At 49.8% G+C, this 20824-nt stretch overlaps 1 protein-coding gene across 2 annotated transcripts in view; it reads left to right on the plus strand.

Moving 5' to 3' along the window:
* Nucleotides 1–20824, plus strand: part of LOC144943962 (cytoplasmic dynein 1 heavy chain 1-like) — a 63361-nt gene that overhangs the window by 22930 nt on the left and 19607 nt on the right. For both annotated transcript variants that reach the window (XM_078871877.1, XM_078871879.1), the window contains exons 28-55: nt 752–868; nt 1344–1509; nt 2314–2414; nt 3060–3219; nt 3942–4185; nt 4770–4953; nt 5427–5639; nt 6434–6672; nt 7440–7596; nt 8306–8533; nt 9077–9307; nt 9915–10055; nt 10576–10809; nt 11537–11743; nt 12365–12486; nt 13099–13264; nt 14127–14290; nt 14501–14630; nt 14950–15083; nt 15448–15562; nt 15985–16146; nt 16772–16986; nt 17668–17872; nt 18205–18378; nt 18512–18631; nt 19007–19127; nt 20055–20250; nt 20362–20479. In XM_078871877.1, coding sequence (XP_078728003.1) covers nt 752–868; nt 1344–1509; nt 2314–2414; nt 3060–3219; nt 3942–4185; nt 4770–4953; nt 5427–5639; nt 6434–6672; nt 7440–7596; nt 8306–8533; nt 9077–9307; nt 9915–10055; nt 10576–10809; nt 11537–11743; nt 12365–12486; nt 13099–13264; nt 14127–14290; nt 14501–14630; nt 14950–15083; nt 15448–15562; nt 15985–16146; nt 16772–16986; nt 17668–17872; nt 18205–18378; nt 18512–18631; nt 19007–19127; nt 20055–20250; nt 20362–20479 — 4764 coding nt within the window. The remainder of the gene's footprint in view (nt 1–751; nt 869–1343; nt 1510–2313; nt 2415–3059; nt 3220–3941; nt 4186–4769; nt 4954–5426; nt 5640–6433; nt 6673–7439; nt 7597–8305; nt 8534–9076; nt 9308–9914; nt 10056–10575; nt 10810–11536; nt 11744–12364; nt 12487–13098; nt 13265–14126; nt 14291–14500; nt 14631–14949; nt 15084–15447; nt 15563–15984; nt 16147–16771; nt 16987–17667; nt 17873–18204; nt 18379–18511; nt 18632–19006; nt 19128–20054; nt 20251–20361; nt 20480–20824) is intronic.

The following is a 20824-nucleotide window of genomic DNA, read 5'->3' on the forward strand; positions in this document are numbered from 1 at the left end:
TATTCCGATGTTGCTATCGGCATCATGTCACAAATGTAAGTATCCATTCACAAATCTGGCACACCAGTGTTTCTCTCGCCCCATGTTAGAGAATGGACTGTGGAAGTAGATATCACACAACTGTTTTAAAGATTCCTTCAAAACAGCAAAATCTTCCAGAAAAAACACCGTATGTCAACGCTGTGTGCAAAAATTCCAGTGGGATGCAAGTGAAACAATAACAACCATAAGACAATTTAGATTAAAGTTATCAGGCTAACTCTGTACTTCAACAAACATGGCTTAACCATACGTTTTCGAAATCACCAAAATAAAGCTATAAAAACTATGTAACAGTGATCATAGGAACTGTGATTCAAATTGAACAATAAACGATATACATAACATGTACGACCAAACTTTGCAGCCATAGCTGGCAGCATGAGTCCACTCCATAACAGCAGGAGTATCAAACATTTTCAATGCACCTTTAAAGATCGGCACACTATAATCAAAACTCGATCATACTTTGCAGCGGACATCCGGAGCGATGCATTTGATTTCAGAACGTGGAGACTCATTGAGGCCTTCCTGGATTAATGTAAGTTTAGTATTTTTAAAGATATTTTGGTGTTTTAGAGTGAGCCAGGTATTGGTTGGGACAAATTGCCCAGTTGAATAAACTTTGTCACTAACAAAAAAACAAAAACACAATTTCTTACCTCTTCTTTCTTGTTTCTTGTGTTCCCACTCACCGGCTCGGCCGTCACAGATCACGGAACTTGTGCACCAGCGCGACGTGACGCGCATGCTGCTGCGCAGCAAAGTCAACCACCCCAAGTCCTTCGAGTGGCTCAGCCAGATGCGATTCTACTTTGACCCTAAGCAGGTGAGGTTCTTCCTCTTCCCCCCCCCCCCTCACCATTCTACCTCAACAACATGTCTAAGTGCGAGGTAGTGGTCTGATAGATCTGTGTGTGTACAGATTGACTGTGGGGTGAGGGCCTCATCATGTCATGCGGGTCTTGGTAGTTATTTTACGATGCTTCACCACGCTGGTTGACAATTCACCGCGTTGTGGGGATTATAGAATTTTAGGCACAGGTACAGTCCAACGATACATTTCTCTGCATCACCCCATGCTGAAAGCGTAAACCCCGCAGCAGCCTGCAGCACCTGTTTTATGCAAGGTTGTCGCCCACCCACGCAAGCACCGTCCGGACTCGATCCTGCTTAGCTTCCGAGATCCGATAAGCGTGGGCCCATTTCTGGTGAACTAAATTGCCCTGCAGAAGAAGGTAAGGAGAAGGCCATGTGTCCAACATTTGACACGCTCCCTTCCCTGTCGCGTTTGCGCTTGACAGTCGGAGGTGCTGCGGCAGCTGTCAATCCACATGGCCAATGCCAAGTTCAACTACGGCTTCGAGTACCTGGGTGTACAGGACAAGCTGGTGCAGACGCCGCTAACTGACCGCTGCTACCTCACCATGACGCAAGCTCTGGAGGCTCGGCTCGGGGGATCGCCCTTTGGTGAGTCACTGCTATCGAGTGCACTGCGCTATCCAATGGATTATGTAATCAGGACCACTGGGCTATCCAATCGACCGCTGCGGTCTGGCTCACCGTACTATCCAATCGACTGCGCTCTCAGGCCCACTCTTATGTCCGATCCCACTGCACTATCTGTCCCAACGTTATTTCTGGTCAGCAAATGGTATCTGGGTAGCCATGCTTTCCTGCCCCACTGTGCTCTCTGGCCCCATTGCGTTTTCTGGCCAGCCAAATGATCCAGCTCTGTGTTCCCTCTACGGTCTCCATTTCACTGCGCGGGCCAGTCGACAGTGCTATCTGGCCCGCTCGCCGTGCTATCTAGCCCGCCACTTGCTTATCAAGGTGTTGTACTACAGGGCCATGCTGTGGTGTCCAGACCTCCATATTTTTCTTTTGAAGGTTGAATATGAACAATATAGAATCGGTATAGCTATTTTTTTATATTTAAACTTTTAGCGACTATAAATAAATAAGAGGTTAAGATAAGATGATTTTTGCCTTACAATCTAGAATTGGGGTTTTAGGCAAGATACATTTTTTTTGTTATTCAGTGAAATAATTGTGCAGGTATATGCTCCGCTTGGGAAAATCGCACATACCCACGTAAAACCAGTCAATTATAGCTCCACTTTTCCATCCGAAAAAACTACCACATACCTAACAAATGGAGTAAAAAATTTTTATAAACTCTTTTCTTATCCAGTTCAGACATTTACGAACACCGGCTTGTGTTTATGACACGTCGTCCTCCTGCTTGTAATCCCGTGCCGTGCATCTCCACAGGGCCTGCCGGGACAGGCAAAACGGAGTCCGTGAAGGCCTTGGGCAACCAGCTCGGGCGCTTTGTGCTCGTCTTCAACTGCGACGAGACCTTCGACTTCCAGGTTAACAGCACGTTTTATTTGTAACAAGCGATTTGTATTGTGGCACTGTTGTGGCCACGTGTGCCTGAATGCATGTAGCTTTCATGCTGATTGTGTGTGAGCGTATTGGGAGAGGTGGCTTAGTAGTTTGTGGACTGCGCTGTGATCCTGGTGACATTGATGTGATTCTTGTCCACGGTATCTGAACCTGTTTTAGGCCTCCCTTAGGTTGGCTCAACTGTAAATGAGCAATCTGGTGTTGCATAAACATCGACACTGGAAGACAAAGGTGGCTGGGCGTGGTACTGGTAATACTTGTTGTGCCATTCTGGCCTTAATAGGTGCTCGTTTAACATCATTTGCCCCGACAGTCTATAAGAACACATTCCTGCGGAGGGAGCTGGTAGGAACGTTGGGTTGTTCGGTCAATGGCCAGGGTCAACGGCGACGTGGTGTATTCCGCAAATATGCCTGACTGTGAAGGCGGGCACAAGCCAGCGTGAGTAGGTTAAACATTGCGTTTTATAAGGGCACTACGGGGTGACCAGCCCCTCCCCTCCCAACCCCCCACCCAGCCCCTCCGACGGACACAATAATCCCCTGTGGGCTGGTGTAACCAGGAGGATCCTACCTGTATAACCTTTGTCTGCGTGCGTGTTTGTGTAGGCTATGGGCCGCATCTTCGTGGGGCTGTGCCAGGTCGGTGCGTGGGGCTGCTTCGACGAGTTTAACCGCCTGGAGGAGCGCATGCTGTCGGCTGTGTCGCAGCAGGTGCAGTGCATCCAGGAAGCGCTGCGGGAGCACGCCAACCCCAACCGCACACGCGGTGTGTGACCAACATGCCCCCATGATAACCACGATAACCACAACTGTGAACGGAAACACCATCACCATAATCACGGCGGGTCGGCCAAGAGATGGCAGGACAGCAATGAGTTCTTGTATCTTATCGGTTAGGTACTGTGAGCTTTATCCCCTCATTATTTGGTGGGCTTTCTCTGGGTTCTGCCATTTCTTCTATACCAAACTCATGCATGGAAATTGTCAAAATTTCAATGCAGGATCTTCCTGTAAATGATCTTTTTTAACCTCACTAACCCTTTTGTCGGCGAATAAAAGGAATTCTAGTTAGCGTTGGGCTGTCTGATTATTTAAGTAATCAAGCATTCTTCCAATTATCAATTTAGTTAATCGGCTGGCTAATCAGAAAATAGTTGTAAAAAACGTGTCACCTAAGACGTGCTGCTGGTCAGGAGGTAATTGACTGGGCTTGATTACCTCAGCAACTGTGTCACGCTGGCCATGGCTTGTCTGGACAGCCACAATTTTTTAAGGGGACCTGAGTAATCCTGTACGTAAAAATTAGTCTATTTATATATGTTAGTCAAAAAATCTACTCAATCAGCCAATCATTTCAGCTCTTAATTCTAATTACCCAAACAGCAATCACACTCGCCTCAACAGCAGTGACATTCGCAACCAGGGCCGCAAACGCAACGTCCTTTGTGTGTGCGCGCATGTGTGCCCTGTCTCGCGCGCGCCTTGCAGAATCGCCGCCGGTCACGTGCGAGCTGCTCAGCAAGCAGGTGAAGGTGAGCGCCGAGATGGCCATCTTCATCACCATGAACCCGGGCTACGCCGGCCGCTCCAACCTGCCCGACAACCTGAAGAAGCTCTTCCGCAGCCTGGCCATGACCAAGCCCGACCGGCAGCTCATTGCGCAGGTCATGCTCTACTCGCAGGGCTTCCGCACAGCCGAGGTGCTCTCCAACAAGATCGTGCCCTTCTTCAAGTGAGCGTCGTTCCCCCCATTCTCACCTTCTCGAGGACCCTCCTCCCCCACCGGCCGGCATAAGGCATGCATGATTCTTGAACGGAAGCTCCGGTGGTCTCACTCTATCCACAGCCAGGTCACACGGGTGACTTGGTGAGATATTCTAATGTACTCTGCTAGATACGCTCATGCCACTTATTTAATTGTACACACATGCGTATGGAGATAAATTTGATTCCTATCGGATTTTAGGGTTAGGCCACGTAATAATCTGGCCAAGACTGTGTCGTAAGATTCCCCCCCCACCACTCCGGTATATCCAAACAAAAATGTAATTATCACTGTATAAGCGTTTAACAAACCAATTATTATTGTTTATTATTGCTCACCGGTAAGTCGAAGAATAATTTCGACAGCCAAATGTAGTAATTAGATACGACGTTCACGATGTAACGTCAGGGAAACTCATTGCTGTCCTGCCATCTCCTGGCCGACCCGCGGAAGTCGGAACGTGCCTTGGCTACCTGCACGGTCCAAAACGTGCGGCGGAAGCAGCATTGACGGTCTCCGATTTCCTCCTTTCGCTGTCCCCTTCCGCCCAGGCTTTGTGACGAGCAGCTCTCTTCCCAGAGCCACTACGACTTTGGGCTACGTGCCCTCAAGAGCGTCCTCGTCAGCGCCGGCAACGTGAAGCGTGATCGCATCCAGCGCATCAAGCGCGACAAGGTGGAACGCGGCGAGGAGGTGGATGAGGGCCAGATCGCCGAGAACCTGCCCGAGCAAGAGGTGACGTGCCTGCGCCCGTTTGATTGCGTTTACGATGCGGTCCCTAAACCCTGAAATCTTACTAACTTTCAAAATTGTTCTTCACGATATAATTCCAACGATCGATAACCATTTTTATCTTGTTTGTGCAGTCCCCATTTGTACCATTCGTCTAAAGGTAAATAAAGTTTCACGTACAGAAACTCTTAATTGTCCCACAGTTGCTTGCAGAACTTAATAGAGTAGCTTTTGTGGACTCAAGTAATAGTTCTTATTAACCAGAAGGTGCTGCCACCTGGGAGACAAAGTGCGGTTATGTGTCTAATGTTAACAGTGACTGGGTGGTGGAGGGATAACCCAGGTAGCCTTCAGGTCCCTCGTGCTCCGCGATTTCATTACCAGTCCTAGTTTAAACAAAAACCAACGACCCCATCTGCAGGACAGGCCGGTGTTGGTACTATAACTTTTCTCGTACCGTGCTCACTTGTGTGCAGATCCTGATCCAGAGCGTGTGCGAGACGATGGTGCCCAAGCTGGTGGCGGAGGACATACCTTTGCTCTTCTCGCTGCTGTCGGACGTGTTCCCCGGCATTCCGTACCACCGCGGCGAAATGGACGCCCTGCGCCAGGAGCTGCGCAAGGTCTGCCTGGAGATGCACCTGACGTACGGCGACGGAGAGGAGGTTGGCAGCATGTGGGTGGAGAAGGTGAGCGCGCACACCGCTGCCGGGTTGGATTTGATCCTTGGTTGGAGGCGATTTAGTCGACCAGGGCATGCCGTCCGCGTCGCTCATGTTTGCGAAGGTTTGTAACGACAGATCCGAAGTAAAAGGGCAAATATATTCTTAGGTTTTTTCGGTAAAGTCACGTAGGTAAAAAATTAAAGTTAAATAAAAAATATATTAAAAAATATGTTCTTTTTATTTTACTTTTATTAATTTTATTTTTTTACCTACGTGACTTTACCAAAAAAACCTAAGAATATGAATCCTTGCAGTCACGAAAGCTTCAAATCTAGAAAGAATAAAAGAGCAAACGGCTGTAATCTTGTTAGGTACGTGCCCAGGATGTGTGTGTAACAGGCACCAATGCTTGAGTATCAAGCATTGTTGGTAATGCTGCCACTGTCCCGTGACTGCATTAGAATCTAGACTGCTTCATGAGTTCTGCTTGGCATATTTGGCCATCTCTTAATGAAATGTTTATGCTTGTGCAAGAAGCCATAACACTCTGAGTTCCTGCTTTAGAGATAACTCAAGCCTCCACAGAAATGTTGGCCTTCTACTCGCTCACCCTGTATGTGATAATATCACACACAGTGATGGTTTGTATGATCCACCAAGCCCACTTCCCAAATGAAAGACAATGTGTTGATAAATGCTTGCCTGACAGCTAAACAATCGCTGAGTTTTGTACACAACCAAGACCCAGTCTGTGAGCTGCCAAAGGACCGCATTGGGTCACACGATTATTGACATGCTGATCGTTTTGCGTGGTGCAGGTTCTGCAGCTGTACCAGATCACACAGATCAACCACGGCCTCATGATGGTCGGCCCGTCGGGCAGCGGCAAGTCCATGGCGTGGCGCGTCCTGCTCAAGGCCCTGGAACGGCTCGAGGGAATGGAGGGTGTGTCCCACATCATCGACCCCAAGGCGCTGAGCAAGGACCACCTGTACGGCACGCTGGACCCCAACACACGCGAGTGGACCGACGGCCTCTTCACGCACATCCTGCGCAAGTGAGTGCGGCACGGTTGAACGTGTCAGTGAGCAAGCGAGCGAAAGAGTGAGAGCGCTTTCAGATGCACTTATGCGGCCGTCTGGAATGCCCTTCCTTCCGAATTAGGAAGTCACTTGGAGCTATGCACTTCTTTATATAATTTGAAAACAAATTTCTTTAGAACTACTTTTTGTGTCTAGTTTTTCTTTCCCCCGCACCTCCGATTCACACAGTTGGCTACGTACGGTGCGAAAGAAGTTCAACATACATACAAGAAAGTGAATGAACGTAGGAGTTGGAGAGTTAATGAGCGAGTTATTGATCAAGTTAGTAATTGAACCAGTTGGTAAGTGAATGAGGGAGCAAGTGAGAGGGAGTGAGTTAGCAGGACTGGACCGTCTTAAGAAAAGAGTCTTCAGACTCGGTGAGGCTTTCCTGGGTAAACAAGCATAGCACTAATCATACTAATATTGAGTGAGCAAGTTAGGAAATGAATGAGATCAAGAGTCGTCATTCAGAAGTCGTTGTGTTGTGCTTACTAGGGAGTGAAATTCATACCTAATGATTATTGTGAAAGTGATGAAAATAATATTGATAATGGATATAGTGATAGAGTTAATAATGGCGATATTGACAGTGATGATGATGATGATGAGATTTATCCGTGTGACTAGGATTTGATATCGCAACACACAATTGAGAGCACGTTGCTACTTTGCTTACTGAGCCAGATTTTTTGGGAACTTATTCAACCGTATTTTCTGTCTTCCCCCCCCCCCCCCCCAGGATCATCGACAACGTGCGCGGGGAGCTGCACAAGCGGCAATGGATTGTGTTCGACGGCGATGTGGACCCCGAGTGGGTGGAGAATCTCAACTCCGTGCTGGATGACAACAAGTTGCTCACGTTGCCCAACGGAGAGCGTCTCAGCCTTCCGCCCAACGTGAGTGGCACTCTCCACCCCCCCCTCCCCCTGCCAGCGCCCTCTTTACCCAGTGGTGACGCCTGGTTAACATGGACCCCGAGTGCAGGGAATTAAATCGTGGCAGCCCCCTGTTTCATTTCAACATTATTTGTAGTCCAGCACTTGGGCCCCTTCGGCCCTTGAGCATCGGTGCAGTCTCACTGCCTTTACTTTAGCATTACACCTACAGCTGCCCTGCTGTAGGTGACGAGCATGGCACTGTTTATCTTAACTCTAACCCATCCCAGACTAAAGCTTGTCCTCATCTGACCTCGAATGCAAACTGGTAAATATGCCTGCAGTAATTCACCCCTTCCACGATTTACTGACGTCCGATGATGCCTGTTTCATTAAGAACTCAATTTAAACATTTCTCTGCATTATTTGTTCTTTCTCATTTGCCACATTAGCCCAAGGCTAACGTTTTCATAGAATGTGCATACATTTTCTGTGCTTACTAGGGCCCAAGGTGGTTGTTAAGAATCGATCTTATGAGCCCAATTTCAATACGTGTATCACGAGTCTAAGAATCGATTTTTAATGACGTATACAGGAGAAAATAATGCATTTCAATCTGGTCTGCTGGTGAAACGCTCCGTGCCCGTGTTTATTTTGAATCGACCGTTCTCTTCCACGGCACGCGCATGCCTGCTCCTTGGCGCGTTTCGTCGTGTGTACGCACGCGCAGGTGCGGGTAATGTTCGAAGTGCAAGACCTCAAGTACGCCACGCTGGCCACGGTGTCGCGCTGCGGCATGGTGTGGTTCAGCGAGGACGTGCTCAGCGCCGACATGGTGTTCAACCAGTTCCTGACACGCCTGCGCAACGTGCCGCTCGACGAGGGTGACGAGGACACCCAGCGGCGACCCAAGGTGGTCGAGGAGGAGGAGACCGAGGCACTGTCGCCCATGCTGCAGGTAAACGTCCCCCCCCCTTCCCCCCAACTCTTAATGGCCTCCAGTGCTTCCTTGCTCCATGGTCAGTTCAACATACATACAGAAACTCATTTATTTAGAACTGCTTTTGTGTTTAGTTTATCGTAATACACTACAACTGCTGCACTGCTCTCTGCTGCTCACCGGATAGCTCCCGCAGCAGCCTACAACATCTGTTTTATGCGTGGTGGTCGTCACCCTGTCCTGGCTCAGCCTTGCTTAGCTTGCGTAGATTGATGAGATCTGGCACATTGTGGGTGGTTTGGTCAGAGTTCTATTATTGTATTATTATTGTAATCCATCCATTGTCTTGAACAGACAGTAGTTGTGGACACAGCCATAGTAGGAAGACTGCCACCAAAGCTCATCTTCAATCAGCAAAAAATCACACCGCGCGACTGACTCCGCCACCACTAACGCCGTGCCCTTATGATCTTCTGCGCCTGCTATCTCTCTCTTCTCCTCAACATTCTCCTCAACATTTTCCTCCTGCCCTCCGGGATCTTCTCCCGCACCCCCACACAGATCCAGCGCGACGTGGCGTCGGTGCTGCAGCCATTCTTCGCGTCGGGCGGCCTGGTGATCAAGTCGCTGGAGCACGCGTCGCGGCTCGAGCACATCATGGACTTCACGCGCCTGCGCTGCCTGGGCTCGCTCTTTTCGCTACTGCACCAGGCGTGCCGCAACGTGGCGCTCTACAACGCCAACCACCCAGACTTCCCCATGCCCTTCGAGCAGCTCGAGAAGTACATTCAGGTTGGTAACCTCTCCTGCCTCTGCCCCATCCAGCTCCAGTCCACTCGTCCCACTGCCACCTGCCTGCTCATGTCCCGTCCTCGCTTCTATGCGAACCAAGGCTTTGATGAACTATGCTTGTAAAACAAAACAGCGCCTTAGTAGCAGGGTTGGTGGATTACGCACACATCATTTTGTGGCCTTGAGACTTGACATTAGTCGAGCTGCAAATTGACCAGGATTCGGCAGTTCAGTAATTAGGCTGCTGGCCGGAGTAACGGAGTTTATAGTTGTGCCTCCTGGCATATGGGTTTTTGACAGTTTATTTTGAAGAAATATTTTTGGTACAGGAAGAAACTCGAATATCTGGAGAATGTCTGCATAATGAGTGCACAAACATTATTGGTGTAGTGCCATCTTCTGGTTGCCTCTAATCTCCGTGGCTTTGGAAGTGTCACAAATCTCTGCGTGATCCTTAACCCTTGCCTACAAAGTGCTGCATGACAGGCGTGGACCACCACTCCCAGCAGAGTCCCGAGACTCGGAGAGAATTTCCTGAAGGTGTGCGAGTGAGAAACAAATCATTAAAGGCAGGGTGGTGGTGGTGGTGGCGTTTGTTTCTGTGCAGCGCTACCTCGTGTACTCCATCCTATGGTCGTTTTCTGGTGACGGAAAGCTCAAGATCCGCTCAGAGCTGGGCGACTACATTCGCCGGGTGACCTCCATCCCACTGCCATCAACTACCAACGTACCCATCATCGACTACGAGGTGAGGGGGCATATGGCTCACCTGACCCCACACGCACCTGATCACTCGGTAAAGTGAGCATCTCACACCATGTAGTTTTGTTCTCTCCACTGGGATATGCTCACTTGAAAACACATTTAGGCTGCACAGCATTGTGGGGTTTACACAAGCTTTATGCAGTGTGTAGGTGTGCCCATAGTGTAGCCTACTATATTCCACCAGACATTAAATGATTGGATGTTATAGCCTGCTTACTGAGCAACCTGTTATCCCCTCGTGTGAGTGACAGCTTGCCTCCACATGCTGTTTTTTATTAACTGGCCCAACATCTCAAGCAAAACCCTCTTAAAATCGATTGTTGAGAATCTAAGCCCTTCCTGGATAAAAAAAAAAAAACACAGGGCACTAACCACCCGCTTGGAAGGTAGAGAAATCAAAATATAAGATTTCTTACGTGGACAGGGTGTCGCACGTATCACAAGCAGTAGGAATCGATGTTTATCGGCCAAAAATTGCAATGTTTACGCCCGTTTGCTACCAGGTGTCGATCTCAGGCGAGTGGGTACCCTGGCAAGCGAAGGTCCCGCACATCGAGGTGGAGACCCACAAGGTGGCGGCTCCCGATGTGGTGGTGCCCACGCTGGACACCGTGCGCCACGAGGCGCTGCTCTACACGTGGCTCGCAGAGCACAAGCCGCTCGTGCTGTGTGGCCCGCCTGGCTCCGGCAAGACCATGACTCTGTTCAGCGCGCTGCGAGCACTGCCCGACATGGAGGTGCGTGAACGTTGTTTGTCCCACCAAGGCCTGATTATAGGAAGCCGCTGGAACTATGCACTTTTATACGTGGATTGAAAACTAATTTCTTTAGAACTGCTTTTTTGTTGAACGCGTCGGCTTTGTGTTTAATATGTCCTTTCCCTTCCTCTGCACCTCCGATTACCACGGTTGGTGACATAATACATATATTTGAGCTGGGTCTGATTGGGTCGGTGGCCTGGATATCCACACCCAGCCCACCATTTAGTATACCCCTCCACCTGGCTGTGGTGGCTACGAGTCACGTGTCTACTGCAGTTCTGAATGGACACCTTCGTCCCAAACCATGATGCTTATAACAACTGGAATAAAGTAGGTACATTTTTTTCCCTATAAAAATAAGGCCATAAGGACAGTTTCCCCTTGTTTCTGGAAACGTACCTCCAAATTTAGTGAAAATAGCAAAGGTTCGGCCATGTTTCTGCCAAATAATTGGTGTTAAACGCTTCTTTTGGTTTCACCCAAGTATTCGGTGGTATTCCTCTTCACTGATGATCCCAAATAAGTGGTGAAAATACCACATTGCTGTTTGTTTATTTGACAACCACTGGTGATTTCCCAAAAAGCAGTACTCATGGTGAGGGTCGGTGCTTCGTTTAGACACCTGGCAGAGGTTGTGAAAATGGCACCCCGTGTGACTGCCCGCCCCCTCCTCCTCTCCCTCCCTTACCCGTCGTTTCCGCAGGTGGTCGGTCTCAACTTCTCGAGTGCCACCACCCCGGAGCTGTTGCTCAAGACATTCGACCACTACTGCGAGTACCGGCGCACACCCAACGGCATGGTGCTGGCGCCCGTGCAGCTTGGCAAGTGGCTGGTGCTCTTCTGCGACGAAATCAACCTGCCGGACATGGACAAGTACGGCACGCAGCGCGTGCTCACCTTTATCCGCCAGGTACGTCAGGGTGTCCCGATTGTTTATTTTTCTCTATATTAATTTTTTTCAACCCTTTCTACTTTCTTCACCCCCCCCCCATACTGACCAAGTATTAATGTCAGATAAGACTTGCCAGTATCAGCTGAGCTTCTGGAAATGAAAATTTCACAGCAACCATTGTGCACTATTTGTCTTAAGCTTTTTGCCTTTTTTTGTTTAATGAAAGGAAAAAAGACATCACTGTGTATCTGACTAATCCCCACTCAATGTAGACTCATAACAAATTCAAAACAACTCTGCTCGGCTCATTCAACCTTCCCTATAATTCCCATACCTCGACCCTCGCCTCCGATAGCCACAGTTGGCTACGTACAGTGTGAAAGAAGTTCATACATAAGCACTTAACAATTTACTTCCACTGTGACTAGATGATTTGTCACGAATCGGGGGTCACCATTTGACTCAAGAATCCTTGTTGCTCATTGGTGCAGTGGCTGCGAGTTTTACGCGATCAATCCCAAACGGCAGTTCATTTTGAAACAATGTTATCTTGCATGCTCAGTTTTATCCAGCCTTGAGCTTTAAAGGGTCCATTTCAATCGATGAGTCCTCGCCCCGTTACTTGTGTGCACGCCGCAGATGGTGGAGCATGGAGGTTTCTACCGCACAGTGGACCAAACATGGGTGAAGCTCGAGAGGATCCAGTTCGTCGGCGCGTGCAACCCGCCCACTGACCCTGGCCGGAAGCCTCTGTCGCACAGGTGAGGAAACGAACATCCCTTTTGTACGCTTGGGTTTTCCTCGGGGGCATTCCATTGAAAAATTTAAGCAAAATTTTATTTTTGTCAAAACTCCAAAGTGGAACATGCTTACTGCCTCATGAGGCCAATATAATGCTACACCTGTTTGCTCACCAACAACAACTGCCGTTTTCCACGGTGGCAGAGCTTGTGTCGGACTAGGTGCACCTTGAGGCACAAGGTATACCACCCATGAACACCACTAACATCACCGCCATCATCACTCCTACCACTCTTGTCACCGCTGCCACCATTACCACAACCATCACCATGGTCATGACTACCACTATTAGCACAACGATGGCTGCTGCTATCAACGCTACCATTATCACCATTACTGCCATTGCTATTTCCGCTCTCACTTTCACCACCGTCAACCCTGGCATCTCTACCATTGCTGCTACGACTTACCACGAACATCACCACCACGACCACCACGAACATCTGCACCATCAACACCACCAATACCAATATGACCATCACCCCATTGTCACCATTACCATCGCCCTCTAAACTTCACGTCCCCCCATCCACACGTTAACTTCACTCTGTCACCCCGACTCCTGTTGGCAGGCTCCTGCGCCACGTGCCGGTGGTGTATGTCGACTACCCGGGTCCCGCGTCGCTCACGCAGATCTACGGCACTTTCAACCGCGCCATGCTGCGCCTCATCCCGGCACTGCGGGCCTTCGCCGAGCCCCTCACTGCCGCCATGGTCGAGTTCTACACCATGTCGCAGGTGAAGAACGGTCCCAGGGGCCTCCGATAAGTGTGGTTGGCTATGTACGGTGCGGAAGAAGTTCAACATACATACTTACGGGTGTGGTGAGTGTGCTATTTCAGGGGCTGCGTTTGCCACACTTTAGCAGTGCTTGTAGAAATGTATGTTTGTTGAACTTCCTTTGCACCGTACGTAGCCAACCGTACGAATCGGGGGTGCAGGGGAAGGACGACAAACTAAACACAAAAATAATTTCTAAAGAAATGCATTTTCTAACTAGATTTAAAAGTGCATAGCTCCAGTGGTTTCCCAATATCGAAATGAAAGAGCGTTCCAGACGGCTGGTTCCTGCCATAAAGGAATTAAATTTACACTCACAGCTTGAAAAGTACCATTATAAATGAGCACTGCCCTTCGCTGAATTGAGTAGTGATGTGCTATTTATGGAACTTTTATATATCGACGTTAGATTGCTGCATGGGAGCTTGAGTGTAGACAACCAGATACTGCGCTTGACCCCAAGTCCTATGCAGTCCTCGCTCGGTGATTCCAACACCGTTGTTACGAACCCCAAAGAGACAGAAAATGAGAGTGATCAAGAAAATGGGATTATAGTCAGGATCTTGCTGGTACTAATTAATTTTGACACAACCATTATGAAGCCCCCCCCTCCCCTCATGGGAAAGAGACTGCCGGATGTCTAACCCACGTCCACAGTAATGCTGCCTTCTATCCTTCAACACAGCTATTATGGACCGTCTGGTATATAGAGAGAGACAGCAGGAACCAACTTAAAGGCATTTGAGCTGGGAAATCTGCACACCATGTTCACTTCGCACGCACGTCTTCCTTCTCCTGCCCACCCACGCGAACCCCACAGGAGCGCTTCACACAGGACATGCAGCCGCACTACATCTACTCTCCGCGCGAGATGACGCGCTGGGTGCGCGGCATCGTCGAGGCCCTGCGGCCGCTTGAGAGCCTCCCCGTGGAAGGCCTCGTCCGCATCTGGGCCCACGAGGGCCTGCGCCTCTTCCAGGACCGGTAACGGAGGCACCGCTCGCTCGCTTGCTCGCTCGATCACTCGCTTGGCCGCTCACTCATTCGCTCACATTTAGCAGTTAACATATGACCAGATTGCCCTGAATGCACCAGATGTCTTTGTGGGATCTTTGAAGCTAATGAGGGTTGTACTGAATTAGTGTTTGGATGGGTGACCGCCATTGCATATGAGGTGTTACCATCACCCGGCAGCCTCGTGGACGATGAGGAGAGGCGCTGGACGGACGAGAACATCAACATGGTGGCGCTGAAGCACTTCCCCAACATCGACCGCAAGCAGGCGTTGGAGAGGCCCATTCTCTACAGCAACTGGCTATCCAAGGTGCAAACCCTCCACCACCGCTCCGCATAATACGTTGGTTAAAGGAAGAATTAAACCAAAGCACAATCAAATAGCTCTCGTGTTGTATATACGCGTACCAATGCTGTGTGTCTCGGACTGCTCGACATGAGCTTGACAGCTTCGTGAATTAAAAGAAAGAATACTTGAACTGGTACGTCAGTGGCGTCACCACATGGACGTTATATTAAAATGGATGGGTGCATTGTCAGCGGTGCCTGTGTACCACCATCGTGCCGCGTGAATTGCTGTGGAGTTGTGCCGGGTTGTGCTGATTCGCCGTATCGCCCCCGTCGCGCAGGACTACGTGCCTGTGGAGCAAGAGGAACTGCGCGAGTACGTCAAGGCGCGCCTCAAAGTCTTCTACGAGGAGGAGCTGGACGTCCCGCTGGTGCTCTTTAATGAGGTTCTTGAGCACGTGCTCCGCATTGACAGGTGACTTTTTTTCTCTCCTTTTTTTCCCGCAACTCAACATGAGTCGGGTACATAGCACCGATCACAGAACAAGGAGGGGTCAAAAATTGTGCAAGAGATTGACGCGGCAGGGCTTGGTGAAGGGGGGTAGACTGGTCTCACTGCCCCACCCAGGTGGAGGGGGGGGACAGGTGACCTCTTTACAAATGCTTATGATGACTCAGCAGTGAAAGGCAATACGGTCAAAAACGTGGGTCTTCCCGAGTGACCTGAAGACTCGTCTTTGTTGCTGTTGAGTCCTCTTATGTCGGCTGCTAGGAATCTCTCGCAAGCGCGGCTTCCGCTTTAAACCCCCCACGTCCGGTCCGCTTGTTCCGCTGTGCAGGATCTTCCGCCAGCCGCAGGGCCACCTGCTGCTCATCGGCGTGAGCGGGGCTGGGAAGACCACGCTGTCGCGCTTCGTGGCCTGGATGAACGGCCTGAGCGTCTACCAGATCAAGGTGGGGCCCACACCCTGACGTACAAAAGAAATTCAACCTTAGCCGGAAATGGTTGTGCCGATTTTTTTTACCTGTCACAAATCCGCACTCCATTGCTGATGTTGGGTTTGTGCTGAATGCGAGCGAATGCAAAAGAATGCGAGCAAAGAGGAATGAAGGTGGATGTTGGCAGGTAAAAGCAGTAAAGGCAAATGAAGGTGGTTTTTAAGTTTCGTGTAAAGGTGTATGAAGGGGTTGCGCGTAGTGAGCATGGGGAAAATCTGCCAAGATGGGGGAAATGTTTGCGAAGGTGGGTGAGCTTGAAAGATGTCACCGCCACTTAGTGGTTAAACGGCGGTTGTTGCTTAAATTGATGCGAGTTGAACGCTGCTGCGTCCGTGCCCCGCCCGCTCCCCCGACGTCCGCATCCTCCCGTCCCGCAGGTTCACCGCAAGTATACCGGCGAGGACTTCGATGAGGACCTGCGCAATGTGTTGCGTCGCGCCGGCTGCAAGAACGAGAAGATCGCCTTCATCATGGACGAGTCTAACGTGCTGGACTCGAGCTTCCTCGAGCGCATGAACACCCTGCTCGCCAACGGCGAGGTGACCGCTGACGCGCCTTCAAGATGAACCGCACTGACTCGTTTTCTAACTTTAGCGGCCCGCGTTTAATGCATTGTGGAGCGGCGGGGGATGGATGATGATTGTGAATGCAGTACGGAAACGTGAAAAAAAATCTCAGCGCAGTGAAAATGCTCTGGTAAATTTAAAGGATTGTACTAATTGAAGGAGTTTTATTTACTTACTAGCCTTTTGCCCGTCCAAGGATGGGTGTATTTTAGTAAATCTGAAACCTGCAAGCGAAAAGCAGACCGCGACGTGATATATTAGTGCCAACACAATTCTTCATTCAAACAGGCTTGTTTTTTCTAGATATATCGTTTTATCGACATAGAAGCGGCTCTAAGGATAACAGAGATGGCGACGATAATGTGGATGAGATCATTATAATGACAAGATTAAAGCAATAACAAGTGATAATAACAATGATGGCGATGATGAGAAATAACCCTGACAGTGATGGTGATTGTGACGTGGATAACAATGACGACGATGGCCATGATAACGCTGGCACTGGTGCGATAATGACAGTGATGGTGAAGATGGTGATGCCGACGACGATCGTGACGACAATGCCGCCGCCGTCATCGTTGTCTTGTCCCTGTAGGTGCCGGGTCTGTTTGAGGGAGACGAGTATGCGGCGCTCATGACCGGCTGCAAGGAGGGATCTCAGAAGGAGGGCCTCATGCTGGACTCGCACGAGGAGCTGTACCGCTGGTTCACCAGCCAGGTCATGCGCAACCTGCACGTGGTGTTCACCATGAACCCGTCCTCCGAGGGGCTGAAGGATCGCGCCGCTACCTCGCCCGCGCTGTTCAACAGGTGACAGTCGCCGCCCCCCCCCCCATCCATTGAGCATTGATTTAGCCGCTTGCTGGTCCAGAGTAAACAATAATAAGTATAATTTATAATGCGCGCATATTTGCCAAATCGGACTCGACAACTTGGGAGGGGTGGGGAATTGCTGCGAAGCCAACGTAAAGACACGGCTAATCGCCGTTAGCCCAAAGTAATTCTCTCAAAGTATTAACACTTGGTTAATCACCACTATTCTGACGTCAAGACACAACCTGTCACTACGAGCTCAAAGTAAACATGGATAATTGCACTGAGAATACCATGCTGTTCAGGTGCTTCATTTGATTGTTATTGTATTTTGAAGTCTCAAACGACAGCAAGGCCTGCTCTCCGATGGGCCATTCTCTTTAGAAGTATTCCTGCTTGTGATGCAATGCCAATTTATTAAAAAAGGTTGCATCGAGGTCTTTTACAAAATACTTTTTTACATTTTGAATTATAACCCTCTTTCGGTGACCTCTGCCCTGCCCCCCCTCCACTCGTGCTGACACCATCACCCTCCACCCTAACTCATTTGAAAACGAATTTCTTAACTTTCTTTTGTGTTTAATTTGTTGTCCTTTCCTCGCACCTACAATTAGCACTTGTTTATGTACGGTACTAAAGAAGTTCTCAACATACAAAGGAACGCTTTCCCTGCCACAGGTGCGTGCTCAACTGGTTTGGCGACTGGTCAAACGAGGCGCTGTACCAAGTGGGTAAGGAGTTTACGAGCAAGATGGACCTAGAGAAGCCGAACTACGTGCCGCCGGACAGCATGCCGGCCGCGTACGACAACCTCCCGCAGCCGCCGTCGCACCGCGAGGCCATCGTCAACGGATTCGTGTTCGTGCACCAGACGCTGCACGAGGTGCGTTGCTGAGCCTGCATGCCACCTCGGTGGCACATGCTCGCCTTGCCCCCATGCACTATCAGCCTGCTTGCCTGCCAGCAGCCCACACCACACCAGTCGGCTCAACAGCCAGTTTTCTCACATGTGTATGTGTGTGTGTGTGCACGTGTCTGTCTTATTGATTTGTTGGCTGTCTGACTAAGTCTGTCTGTCTGGTTAATTGTCATTCTTTTTGCCTGCCTATTTGTCCACCCATTTTTATGGCTCTTTCTTGGTTGGTACATTTGTCTGTGTGGCTGCCTACCTGTATACCTGTCCGCCTGCTTAACTATCTCTCCTGCGTGCGCCAGGCGAACCTGCGCCTCACCAAGAGGGGAAACCGGACGACGACCATCACGCCGCGCCACTACCTGGACTTCATCAACCACTACGCCAACCTCCTGAACGAGAAGCGCAGCGAGCTCGAGGAGCAGCAGATGCACCTCAACGTGGGCCTGCGCAAGATCAAGGAGACCGTCGACCAGGTGACGCCCATTGCCCCGTTGCCGAAGCACGAGCGCGCTGGCACGCGAACAGGTCGTCGGGTTTGGGCTCTGGCCCGACGTTGCTCGGCTCGGCTGCCACCTTCATCGTTGTCGTTTCATTGCTCGTTGTCAGGTGGAGGACCTGAGGAAGGATTTGTCGATCAAGTCGCAAGAGCTCGAGGCGAAGAACACGGCGGCCAACGACAAGCTGAAGAAGATGGTGAAGGACCAGCAGGAGGCGGAGAAAAAGAAGGTAGGGTGGTGCGTGTGTGGGTGGGGTTGTGTGTTTTTTGTCATCGTTATTGGTCTCTTTTTGTCAGCACATACTTTGTTAATTGGGATCTGGTATTCAGACAATACATGCTCAGATGTCACAGGCCACAATGAAGTATGAGCTATATGCAACAAGCAATATGCACTCCAGTAACAAGCAAAGCACTCGTGGCATTGTAGGTTTGTAAATGTTTTGCTACTGTTTTAACATTTGGGCACTTTGCTATGTATTAATTAGGAGGAGGGAGGTTTTGAATGGCATTCCATTATAAACCGTAGACGGTAGGGTTGCGTACTATTAAGTGGCAGCCGCGACATGAATTTAACGCACAGTTTGGAACGACGCGACACGCAGGTCATGAGCCAGGAGATCCAGGAGTCGCTGCACAAGCAGCAGGCGAAGATCGCCGAAAAGAAGATCAGTGTGCAGGAGGACCTGAACCAGGTGGAACCGGCCGTCATCGACGCCCAGAACGGTGAGCTCAGTTGCAAGAGACGAAACCCAAAATAAGCGACAGAAGATATTCCCCAACGCTGTGCGTTGTCTGTCTCTACTTTAGTCCAAAGCTAAGGTCATCAGACCATCCCAGTGGCCACCATCAATCGACATGCAACTTTTTTTTCTGATTGCGTTAATGTACTTCAAGTTAATGTTGTTTTGTGTATGGCACCAGATGTAGACAAGGGACAGCCATTTTTTTATATTCAGGAATTATAACATTTGTAAGCTTAAATAAAATCTTTCAATGTGATGGATACAACGAAGCACGAGTAAAAAGGGACCTTGAGATAAATGTTGATAGTTGTAAGGCTTAACCGGCCATTGCTTAGACAAGGGTGGATAATGGCCAGCTCTATAAATGTGAGAGCAGCACATGTGAGAAGCTGGCCTGAGTTTGTTCACTGTGGGGGTTAGTGGGTGGTGAAGGTGCTTGTGTACTTGTGGGGAGCAGTCGTGTGGCGGTTGGTGCGCTGTGCTACCAACCTGACGACCCAGGTTCGATTCCCGCTCACGACCAACACCAGTGACGATTATCTGAACCGGTCCTGGGCATCCGCTAGGTCGACTCAGCCTCAAATGAATATCTGGTTTGATGTGATAACATCGCCACGAGGGAGACAAAGTGGTCGCGACAAAGGTGGTCGGGCGTGGTGTTGGCCACCTACCCCCTCAAGGCTATATGGGGGATCTGTGTCATGTGTACTCATATGTTTTTGAATGTCGGTGTCACCATTCGCTGGATATCTTTATTATTTCATTTCACAATTTCCTTTGGGCCAAATGTTAAGAATAGTGAAGTCCAGTGGACGGCGACACCGACCATCAAAAAACAGTTTTTACCAAGGTTACAAAACCTAATTTGACCTACTTACGCGTGTGTACATGCATATGCGCCTTTCAGCGGTGAGCTCGATAAAGAAGCAGCACCTGGTGGAGGTGCGCTCCATGGGCAACCCCCCGGCCGCCGTCAAGCTGGCTCTAGAGTCCATCTGCCTGCTGCTCGGAGAGGAGACCAACGACTGGAAGAAGATCCGCCAGGTCATCATCCGCGAGAACTTCATCACCTCCATCGTCAACTTCAACACGGAGGAGATCAGGTGGGGGGGGGGACCCTGATGGCTTACCCTAGCTTTCTATCGCATTCTTTTTTTGCGTAACTCATCTGGCACCTGACGCTAACGCCCATCCCCCGCCATGAACCCCGACAGTGACGTGACCCGTGACAAGATGAAAAAGAATTTCCTGTCGAACCCGAGCTACAACTACGAGATGGTGAACCGTGCGTCGCTGGCCTGCGGACCCATGGTGAAGTGGGCCATCGCCCAGGTGAGTTTGAGGGGCAGCGGGTCAGTGCCTTCTTCATGATCTCCAGTAGTCAGTATAGCCTTCTAACCTCCGACTTAACTATTGTTGTTTTACCAGGTAAAGCACACTGAGCTATATAACTCTTTTTCAGAAGTGACCTGGCTATCACAAATGATAGCTCAACGAAGTGACTTATCACATGGAAATTTATAGCAGCCAAACATTTGAAGCGCATGTTTCTAAACGTGGGGGGGGAAAACCGGAGGACCCGGAAAAAATCCACGCAACCACAGGGATAGAGACATGCAAGCTCCAAATATACAGCAGGCGTCAGGGTCGGGATCGAACCCACAGCCTCCTAAATTC

Source organism: Lampetra fluviatilis, chromosome 33 (genome assembly GCF_964198595.1).
Source record: "Lampetra fluviatilis chromosome 33, kcLamFluv1.1, whole genome shotgun sequence".
Classification (NCBI taxonomy): domain Eukaryota; kingdom Metazoa; phylum Chordata; class Hyperoartia; order Petromyzontiformes; family Petromyzontidae; genus Lampetra; species Lampetra fluviatilis.